At 35.8% G+C, this 11905-nt stretch overlaps 1 protein-coding gene across 2 annotated transcripts in view; it reads right to left on the bottom strand.

Moving 5' to 3' along the window:
* Nucleotides 1-8292, bottom strand: part of LOC110026092 — a 19833-nt gene extending 11541 nt beyond the window's left edge. The window contains exons 1-2 of one of the 2 annotated variants that reach the window (XM_020726887.1): nt 8162-8292; nt 7677-7836 (exon numbers count right to left, since the gene is read on the bottom strand). In XM_020726887.1, coding sequence (XP_020582546.1) covers nt 7677-7792 — 116 coding nt within the window. In that variant the 5' untranslated portion in view covers nt 7793-7836; nt 8162-8292. The other variant, XM_020726896.1, reaches the window with a different exon arrangement.
* Nucleotides 8293-11905: the final 3613 nt, after the last annotated feature.

Genomic DNA, 11905 nt, shown 5'->3' with positions numbered 1-11905 from the left:
CAGTTAGGAATTTCGAATAGCACGTTAGGAATTTCGAATAGCACATGTATGAGTTCCTATGAACCCAAACAGCAATGGGCAGCCCCTATGCGGCTTCCTACGAACCCAAACAGTGGTAGACATCGCCTATGTGGCTTCCTACGAACCCAAACGCTAGTAGACAGCACCTAGATGGCTTCCTATGAACCCAAACAGTAGCGGACAACACCTAGATAGCCTCCTACGAACCCAAACAACTTCCTACGAACCCAAACAGCTGTGGGCAGCACCTAGATGGCTTCCTACGAACCCAAACAGCGGTGGACAGCACCTAGGTGCCTTCCTACGAACTCAAACAATGGTGAACAGCTCCTAGGTGGCTTCCTACGAACCCAAATAGTGGTGGACAGTACCCATGCGGCTTCCTAAGCACCCAAACAGTGGTGGACAGCACCTAGATGGCTTCCTACAAACCCAAACAATGGCTTTGGAGCTTTGGACAACACCCTACAATGCCCCTGTACTCCAAGCAGTGGCTTTGGAGCCTTAGATAGCAGCCTATAGCACTTCCATACTTCAAACAGTGGCTTTGGAGCTTTGGACAGCAGCCTACAGCGCTTCTACGACACCAGGCAGCGGCTTTGCAGCCTTGGGCAGCACCTTACAGCGCCCCTATACTCCAAACAATGGCTTTGGAACCTTGGACAGCAGCCTACAACACTCCTATACTCCAAACAGTGGCTTTATGTAGGTCTTTGGAGCTTAGGACAACCTATAGCGCTTCTACGACACCAGGCAGTGGCTTTGGAGCCTTGGGTAGTGGTTCTATAGCTGCCTACGATCCAAGACAGGCGCACTTGAAGGCTCCAAAATCAGTGGAAAGTGCAGCCCTTACATACTTCTCCAAATAGTTTATGTATTGAGCTAAGATCGTGAAGGTGCCGACAAGCTTTAAGGCTTCCCATGGGCTGTCCAACAGCGGGATCTATGAAGGAAAAATTCATCAAAACAATGATCCATAGTGCTCAAAATCAACTCTTATGGCTCGTCCAAAATCAGCGTACTTGAGAGCTCTAAAACACCCTATGCAGCCCCAAAACCATGGTCAAACATGCCACCCAACAGTCCCAAAGCTACGCTCAAAACAACCGTAAAACAGTCCCAAAATCATACTTTTGAAAGCTCCAAAACTGCAACCAAATAAGCCATGAAAATCATCCAAGAATGCTAAATAAATAATGCCCCCAAATCCCTCACCAAAACTATGTAAAAGTGCAACTAGGGCAGCATATGAAATACTTAAGAGCAAGACTCTCTCCAATAAACATAGCAAGTGAAGTTTAACTTGCTCCAGGCGGGATAAAAGAAATGAATTATAGCTATGACCCTAAACCTTGGTACATGAGTTTCCAAAACACATCAACAGATTATGGCCAAATGAATATATAACAAATGTTTGAATAACAAATCTATAAGAAAACTGTCATAAGCAAATCTTTACGTCATTTGTATTTTGAAAACTCTTATCCTATTAATTACTGAAAGTTTAGCGATTAATGGTAGATGCAAAAGTTGGACAGTGGATAAAAGGCACACTACAAAAATAAGTATTATCATGCAACATGTTCTTTGCAGACCACAAACAATTACTTAAATCATTTTATCTTCACCAACAAACTCAACCTCATAACAGTGCAAAAGGAAGCTACCAACAAATGAGCTCCCGGGGCACACTAGTTTCATATCATCATTTAGTTAGCAATGATAAAAAAATAATTTCCATAGTCCGCTCAAAGCTTCTGAACGAGAAGAAATTCGAATAAGGAATCTTACTTGGGAAGATGATGATCTCTTGATTTGAGGAGTGAAGAAAAGGGGAACCGGGAGGCTTCGGTGAAGGAGAGGAGGGAAGGCGAGGCTTCTGTCGAGAAGAACAAAGTGAGGTGAGGGATTCGGCGCTGAGAAAGGAGGGAGTTCGGTCGAGCACGAGTCTACGTCGCAGAGAGGAGAAGCGAGCAGGAGCTTCGATCGGGAGGTGCGATCGGGTCGCAGAGGAGGAGTAGGATCGAAAGGAGCAGGCGTCGAGCGGGGACCTTCGGCGCAACAAGGAGTCAAGCGAGGGTTTTTGTTCGCAGAGGAAGGAGAGTTGAATTGCAGGAGCGGGAGATTAGTATCGGAGCCGAATTGAGCGAACCAGGAAGGAAGAAGGCAGGCGTGAGATGAAGGTGAGAAGATGGGGTTTGGTCTTCAGTCGAGTTAGATGAGGAAGGCGAGGGTTCATGTTCGCAAAGGAGGCGCAGGTGAGGCGTAACAAGAGCGGGAGAGCTGAGCGGAAGAGAGAAGCTCGAGAGAGGCGAATCGAGGAGACTGCGGAGGAAGAAGGCGAGCCTTCCTTTTAGAATTGGAGCGGGGTTAATTAATCAGGAGTCGTTACTCTCAAAGCAATTGGCGGGGAAATAAATGATTTCCATATGCAGGGAGGTTCAATTGGAAAGCATTAACACCTGAATATTTTTAATTAAGACAAATTCAAATAATTTGTTTGAATTTTGAAATTTGAATTTCAAATTCAGGTGAGTCGGTGCCTAGCCATTTTTCAGCCTGAGTTCAGCCTCAGCCCGAGTTCAGCCTAAATCGAACCCGAGTCGAACCTGGGTTGAGTCCGAGTCAGTGCATCGCTACTAAATCGAACCCGAGTCGAACCTGGGTTGAGTCCGGGTCGGCGCATCGCTAAAAAAAATATGCATTGAAATTCGTGCTAATCGCTTGCGCGGAAAACCATAATAATACGAGTGTCTTTCCTAGCTAAAGTTGACGTCTCGGACGCATCCATTTGGTCTGTTTAGTCATCTGGGGTCGTCTGGACGAGTTCGCAGACAGGCGAGTCAATTTAAATCAAAATCGTACGGGGTGCGATGCGTGTGCAAAATGCGGCGTTTGCGAGTGCTCGAGTCACAAAAGGTCTCCTAGGGGCTGCTCCTATTAATGTAGAAACACAACTTGAGTTTCATGTGTCGATCATAATCAACTCAGTGAAAGGCCGAAGATTCGGGACCGCCCATGCGAGACTCGAAGGAGTGACGAGTTGGCTCGAATTTTCCAAATGGTGTGAGTCTGGTACTAGTCCTCTAAGAGGGTCAAACAAAGAAAACCTAAGGCTAAACCCTAGGTTCTGAGGAGAGAAATAAAGACATCCAAAAATGAGGTCAACAATTAGACACTTCATTTGTATATTCTAAGGAGAAGCATATATAGTTTTCTGCATGCAAAAAAATGAGTGCATCATGCAAACGTGGGTAACAAGAAGGGAACCAAGTATTATGAGAGAGAGACCCGAGAGAGAAAAGAGGATAAAAAAACATCAAACTAAATTTATTTATTAATTTATTTGATTTAGTCAAGCAAACCTAATTATAAAAGTAGGGTTTAAAAAAGAATAACAAAGCAAATCAAATCGAATTCAAATCTAATCATATCTAATTCTAAATGATTCAAAGTTCAAATCAAATATTATTCAACAGGATAATCAAACCTAATCTCAATTAAAATAAAGTCACAAAAACAACATAAAATACAGAATCATCAAGCTCGAACATAGTCTCTAATTTCAGCTCAATAATAGTCTCAATCACAACCTAAGGTGTATAACGAGATTCAACCACAAATGATTGCTCATAATCACCATCAAGTTCATATGTAAAGCATCAAATTATCATAATAATAATAATAATACAATTCATAGATGAGTAAACTCAAAAAAAGATCATATTTCTGGAGGACTTGTGATGGTGACACAATTTTCTTAATTTTTTGAATTGATATTAATGGAATCCAATATATCGGCTTAATATAATAATTGTCGAACAATTCCTCAAAGTGTAGAAATTTTCAGCTATATTTCCAATCATCCTTAGCCAAAGCTAAGTCACATCCAAAATAAACTTATAAGAATGTTGATGAAATTTATGAAATAAACCAAAAAAAATAATAACAGTGATACCATAGTGAACATTGAGAACTTCGAAAATTCACAGGTAGAGTGGTAAGAAGGAAGGGAATCATAGTATGATTTTAATATTAAATGACACAGATCAAAATGGCAAGAAGGGGAACCAAGTATAAAGAGAGGAAGACCCAAGAAATGGCAAGAGGAGGAAGGATAAAATACAAAGTTCAATCTTAGGATTCTTCAATTGTATCAATTACAAGCCATAAATATCCTATTTATAATAGTGTTTATAAGATGCAATCAAATCAAAATAAATTTAAATCGAATCCTAAATAATTCAAAGTTCAAAACAAATATTACCCAAAGGAATAATTAATCCTTGTTTTACTCAAAATAAAACAAGAAAATTCTAATTGAAATGAAATATTTGAAATAAATCCTAAATCCAATTTCCTATGTTGGACACAAATTGGAAATAACCAATGCCAATCTAGCCTAGTTCTTTACCACATCAATCTAATTTAAGGCTTCCTCTCTAATTCTCTCTTCCAAATTCTTTTGATTATTATAAAGTCCAATGACTTATCCATGTGTAAAAAGAAAGTTAAAAAACCAATTCTCACATTTTGAGCCTAGTAAAATAATAATATATATTAATTAAATTTTCATATGAATGCTGAACTAAAAAGTTGTTGGCGCTGTTCAACAACACACATCCAAATAGATAGGCAAACAAATGTGATGAATTGCAGTTTATATGATCTACACTGGTGCTTTGTGGGCAAAAATATCAAACAGTGGGACTTAGTCCTTTCCCAGGTCGAGTTTGATTATAATTATTCCATCAATCACTCCACAAGTCACAATATTGCAATGATATTAATTAAACAAGGTGAAAGCAAATTACAGACAATAGCCAGTTAAATTTTGAATTTGCAATTCACTGGATATATTAGAAATACATTTCATGACCTACACTGGTGCTTTGTGGGCAAAAATATCAAACAGTGGGACTTAGTCCTTTCCCAGGTCGAGTTTGATTATAATTATTCCATCAATCACTCCACAAGTCACAATATTGCAATGATATTAATTAAACAAGGTGAAAGCAAATTACAGACAATAGCCAGTTAAATTTTGAATTTGCAATTCACTGGATATATTAGAAATACATTTCATGACAGTGTCTCATCCCATCAAATGCTTTTTCTCCTTGATTCTTGGCCAATTTTAAATAACAATTATAGTCCAGACTTATATCAGTTTCTCATTTACTGATTTAATCACAATAAAACACGAAGCCTTTATCAAAAACCCTCAAATTATTAAAAAATTAAACATTTTTAGCATAAGGGTGGTCAAGTATTTTTCTACTACCAAGAGTCAAAGACTCCAATTGTCTCATTTTATTGTGTGAAATGTTTCCAATTAAGAAGGATTGGTCAAACTCTCTTCTAATATTTTAGATCCATTCGTGTGAAAAAAAGCGCTACATCTAAAGTAGAAAAGACTTGAGCTCCTAAAAATGTGGAGTAGCTCTTAACAATTAACAACCCTTTGGGTAGATGAGCGTCTATATATTAATTTATTGGGTTAAAGTTAAGCTTCAGACCCCAATATTTCTCATCCTAAAGTCACCACCCTAAATGTAGAGTAAGTGAAAAGTTGAAAGAATATAAAAGCTTATAAATGAAGATAGCTTATCATTAGTAGAACAGAGATAACACATGATATGTAACTGTAGTAGGCGTGAATTTGATAATAACCAGTCAAATTTAGTGGAAGAAGATATTTAGGTATGATAAATGTTAACAATACAAAAAAATAAGTATATCAATTAGGATTTAACTCTATAGATAAAGCTAATGTGACCGTTTCAAAAGTGACAAGCAAAAAGATAATATTATGAAGACAATGTTAGATTTAACTACAACTAAAATAGCTATGCTTGATGATCTAAGTGTTGGGTAATAAAGAAGTCATAAATAATCAAATTAAGTATGAGTGAGAATGATTGTTAAAATGGAGTGTGAGGTAAAGCGGTAAAGCAGTGAACAATATAATGATTAAATTAGAGAGATGGTGGAAATTGGAACTAGCACAATTTGAAGATAACATAATAGAAAATAGTCATTTATGTTGAGTATCACATTCATCCTACCAATTGACAAAAATGAAATGAAGATAGTTGCAAAGCTAAATTGCCTACCAGAGAGAGGAATATTCACTTTTATGTGGTAATCAATGTCACCATACTCATTGGCTAATAAAATTGTGGGCCATAATAAGAGGGGAAAAGAATCTCAACAATCCAATTAACATCATGGATTCATTTTATTATAGTCTGAAAAAAGAAAATTGTTTTATCATTTTACTTCCTTTCATAGATGTTAAGATATTTGTCTGATAACAAGGATACCAGGAAAAAAAAAATAGATTAGAAAAACAGTGATATAGCATATTTTGAAGATAAATTGATAAAAAAATCAACCTTTTAGAAAGTTTAACATAAATGAGTAATTTTTGTGGAAGATGCATATTTTGGTTGATAAAAAGTTTACATACTTCTCATGTCCAAACCATTCTTTGGGTTTGATATATAGTTCTCATTTTACTTCTCAAAGGTTGCATGGTTAGAATTTGTGTCAAGAGATCAGTGCAAAATATAATATATGATGAAGCGTTTTGCAAGAATGAATAGAGAAAAATAGTCCATAAAGCAGACAAAAACTATTTAGGAAAAACCATTGAGGTTTATCATAGTAATGTATATAATACGAACTGTTGAGCTAGGCAATGATAAATGAAAAATGAAAAATAAACTAATTAAAAGTTGACTATGAAGTATGGGATTTCCTAGTGCAATCAATAACAACTGCTTGATGGATTACTGACCCAAAAATGCTAGTAGATATTGTTCCTTCAAGAGCAACAACAGCGAAGATATATAACCCATAAAGATATATAACCTATATGTTATTTAGAAAAATGCCCTATTTGCTTGCATGATTATCATAGCTGAGGTTACAAGTTGACTTGCCATCATTGGACATACAATATCACAATTTAAAATAATTCAAAAAAGCCTTTCAAAGAATATGACAATGTGATTGTTTTACATACCATATCATGTCCCTACACAAGGTCTATTGGTATTAATTATATAGTGAAAATGGAATTTCATATGCTATTTCTAGACACCCTAATGCATCCCCAAAAAATCATCATTATAATTAACCTTACCCCAATTATGTGGAGTCAACTTTACGAATCCACGATTTTCATTCATTATTATTTCATGTTGCTTGAGTTGTTAATATATTCTTCACAAATCATTTGTGTTGCTTCCATTTATGATATGTTGGGAAAAACATTTCTCCTTCATAATTATGTGATACTAATTTGCCTACTTTTCTAATAGGTGCATTTCCTATGCTTCATCTACATTTCCAAACCATCTAAAGCCTACTTTAAATTACTTTATATCTAATAGATTGACTCCGATCATCCATACAATATAATCAACTGTTAGCTTATCATTCCTAATTTATCATACAATTATTTTAGCATTTCATTTCTGCTAAGCGTTAATGAATTTTTTTAACTTCCCAACACCGCGATCTATACACAATTGTTGGCATAATTACAGCTTTATAAAATTTAACAAAATTTGTATGATATCATCTTATTGCATGGTACTCTCAAGGCAATTTGGAATGCAATTAAAAGGACTAGGTCAAAAAGATACCCATGATTGAAACGCGACCACAGAAAAGCCGGAACGGTGGCAGACGATGAATAGACATTGTGCAGTTGAGGAGCTAGAAGGGCAAACGCCCAGAAGATCGCCTTAATTCCGACCATCTCCAGCAAACAGCACGAAGAGAACAAAGAAAGTCCTTGGTGGCCTGTTTCACATCACATATATTACGATAATACACCTCCAGACAAACCCCTCTAGAAATCAAACTAATAGTAATTTAAATTATGTCGGGGAAGAAAATTGCAAAGACGATTCATCGCTCGAAGTTCGGGCCTTTTCAGAAAGGAACTTCGGATTTACAGGCGATGTCACGAATTAATGAAAATAAGAGGAATTCTACGCATATAGAAGTTGAATGGAGAAAGTTGAAATCTTTGGGAGGTAGAGATGCGCGCGAGACATGGCGTGATGAATAATTGCAGGAGAAACGGAGAAGAGGAAGAAGTGAGGGTTCTGGATGAGGATCGTACCTTGAGGAAACCTGATTTTGGTCCGTAAAAGTAGGGTTCTTATCGCTACAAGCAGAAAGGAACCATATCCTGCTCTTTTTTTCAGATAAACTTACCTGTTGAGATACCGGTGAGTGGTTATCGATGTAGGAATGCTGGATATCTAAATAATAATCTCAAAGTGCTATTTTTGCAATTGCCACAAAAATTTGTTAGTTTTTATAATTATCTAAAAAATGATTGTCAATTTTTTCTCTTAGCGTGTTCCTAATCTAACAATTTCGATGTTGTCACCTTTGTTTCGGGTAAATTTGCCATTAAATATATGTTTTTATTGACTATATTATTCACTAATCACTAATTACTCAATGTATGACCGACCACTCATTTAATATATTGGTGATTCTAGATCGGTTTGATGAATCAGTTTTAAAATTTGTCGAATTAATTGTAATTGAAAACAAAATTCAGAAAAATCAAATAAATCCAAATTTCAATAAAATTGAACTGAACAGAACCAAGTTTAATTTAATTTAAATGATTTGATTCTGAATAAACTATATATATATATATATATATTTAAAAAAGGTATTTTAACATAACCCGTGGTATGTAGTGTTAACTTTAGATAATTATAGTTTTTATTTTAAAAATTTATAGTTGATTCGAGTAAAAGTTTTTTTGTAATAAAGGGTTGTTCTAAATTTAAGATAGTATAAAAGTATAAGAATATGTATTTACTATTTAGAGTAGGAAAAATTGTATTTCTGAGACATTAAGGATTTTAGATCTACACTTTAAAAAGAAATCATTGATGTACTAATACACATTTTTAAGTAAAGAAATGTGAGAAGTTTTTAACTTTAGGAAGAGGATAATGAAGTTCGAAATCAGTAAGTATTTTCCAGATATAGCAATTCGTACATAAAAAGAAAAAAAAAGAAGAAACAAAGTAAGGATTGAAAATGATCCTGAAAGAAAAAAAAACAAAATAAAAAAACAGTGGGGAGAAGCTTCAAAAGATGCCTAATTAAAAATTGGCTTCATTTTAATTATCTTGAAGGATAAAAATTAATTACACTTCTGAGCTTATTCTTAATTTTAAAGTATTAGTCTATTTACTAGTAGAGTTCTCATGTTATTCTTTTTTTTTTCAATTATCCTATAATTCCTTAGTGTGAAACATTACACTTATTTTTGAAATAAATAGAAAATCAGAATTCCTAACTTGATTACCAAATATCTTTACATTTTAGTTCTAAATTGAGTTATTGAAAAATTTTCTAAGAATTTTACTATCACATTTAGGGAACAAAACTATAAAATTTTTTAAGTTAAACCCACTACCATAAGTTATTATATTTGATTTACATTAGTAAAATGGTTACTTGAGGATAAGTAACGTTTAAGTTTGGGGGAATTGACATGCCTTAACATTATCTATTTTAAATGTACATTTTGTGCTCATTTTAAGGATACTGAGCTTCAATGAAAGCTATTTTGTGTCTTGATACACCAAAAATATATGCATTTTTAGACCCATATTTTATACTCATTTTTGGTGATATTGTACTTTAATGGAAGATATTTTTATATTTTCTTATAGGTTGTTGAATTTTAGGACTTAAAGCAAAAAGGAAGTAAAAAGGATGAAATTTGGAGCAAAAATGAAGAAGTTGAAATTTTTTCAGCGTCGATAGCGTTAGAAGCAGCGCCAACGCTGCCGTTTGACAGAGAGGATGAATTAAATTGAGGGAAATTGGCGCTGACGGTGCCAATGTCGGTTCAGCCCCGATTTCCAGAAGATTCGACGAATCTGGACTCATTTTGAAGAGTTTTTGGAGGCACCTATTAAAGAACAGACTCTAGGCTTTATTTGGGGCCAAAATTGATTAGAAAGTAGACTCTTCCCAACTCGGTAATAACTCGTTCAATTTCTCCTCCCGGACTCTCAAATACTGAAGTAAATCTTGATTGAGCCTTTGCATTGACAAAGCAAGACTTGTCAAGCTCAAGTCGTCTCTTTTGTCGTGGAGCCATTTCAATCTAATCACAATTATAGAAAAATTCCAAAATTTACTTACCCCCGATTTTCAGGCGAGTCCAATTTCGTTGTCCAAAAATATCCAAATTTTGAGCTTTTTCATTTATCAATCTATGATATAATTTGATTTTTTTTAATGAACAACTTTTTTTTAATGATTCTAATTAATTTCATCATAAAGATTTTATTAGATTTTTCAGCCTATAAATTGGCCAAAGAAAGATTGTTTCAATCCATGCCTAACTGGTGATCCGGGATTTCCCAAAAGAAGAAAGTCGTTCATGTCTTGCGTTACAGGCAAGCAACAGAATCTTCTTTCTCGTTGCGGCGAAGCGTTGCGGGGAAGTGTTGTGGTGACTCATTGAAGCAGAGCGTCGGGGCGACGTGTTGCGGCGCGACACGGTGGCGCGTTGTCGTGATGCGTTGTAAGAGGAGGGGATAGAGTTCAAACTAGTAATAATAAATTCATATATATAACTGAAATAATATATAACTTTTAAGGTTTTATATAACATCAAAACAAAATCTGGATGTTGAACTCCTAGACAAAATAATTATTATATAGAATAACCATCTTGTTCACATCAAACGTTTTATTTAATAAAATAATATATAACGTTTGCTAATTAATAATAACGCATCACCAAACTGATGTGAACTATTCACAACGTTATATATAATAAAATTATCACATTTTTTGAGGAGTTAACTTGTGGATAACTATAAACATAAAAGTTAAATGTGAAGATTCATATAATACATTAATAGTTTGAGCATTTAATGGCTCCGTCCAATTTTCAGCATATAAACAGGGCTAAAGAAGATGGGGTAAAGTTATTGTGATGTGTCGTGGCGGTGCATCGCGGCGTTGCTGAGGTGCGTTGCAGCGGCGCGACGTGTTATGATGGTGTGCTACGGCAGTGCGTTGTGAAGAGGCGTCGTGGCGAGCGTTGTGGTTTGCGCGTTGCGGTTGTGCGACACATTGGATGTCCAATGTCATGTAAGAAGGTTATCATGGGGATAAATCGCCAGAGGCCTTTAACCTTACTAAGGCTTTGCATCAGAATGTTACTCGATGATGTTCACCTGTATAGGAGGAGCCAACTAAAGTCCACCTAGGACTTATTAACCCATCCAAATTTGTTTGTTAAAGCATTGTTAGCTTATGAATCTATGTGGAATGTAGTCCATCAAGGACTGTTAACCTATCTAGGGTTGTTTATCGGAGTAAAAACTCGATGATGTTAACCCATATGGAAAAGGTTAGATCAAATTCCTCTGGGATTGATCGTGCGCCAACTAAGATACAACCAAAGTTGTGTATTTCTCGACTCAAGAGCATGAAGTGACTCGTGAATGAGCTATTACACATTCTAAAGATATCCTTTATGTTAGGGAGAGTAAATGAACAATATTTGGGATTCATTGATCATGTATGAGTTGCGATGTAATAACATATTTAGATTACATTACTGGGGTGTTACTGATAGTACTTGCGAAGATTTTCTGCATTCCAAGTATGGGGCAGGATTTTCCTATCTTAATCCTTAAGTTTGAAGGTTCCAGGCTTGATCATGGCAGTCACAATATATGGGCCTTCCTAGAGAGGTGATAGTTTATTGCGTTGGGGGCCATGGTGACGGCTTCAATACTACGCAAGACCAGGTCACCGACGGAGATAGGTCGAGGTTTGACTCTCCGGTTGAAGTGGCGAGCAACCC

The sequence above is a fragment of the Phalaenopsis equestris genome, unplaced genomic scaffold, assembly GCF_001263595.1.
Source record: "Phalaenopsis equestris unplaced genomic scaffold, ASM126359v1 Scaffold000002, whole genome shotgun sequence".
In the NCBI taxonomy this organism is placed as follows: domain Eukaryota; kingdom Viridiplantae; phylum Streptophyta; class Magnoliopsida; order Asparagales; family Orchidaceae; genus Phalaenopsis; species Phalaenopsis equestris.
This window is presented reverse-complemented; position numbering and strand designations above follow the sequence as displayed.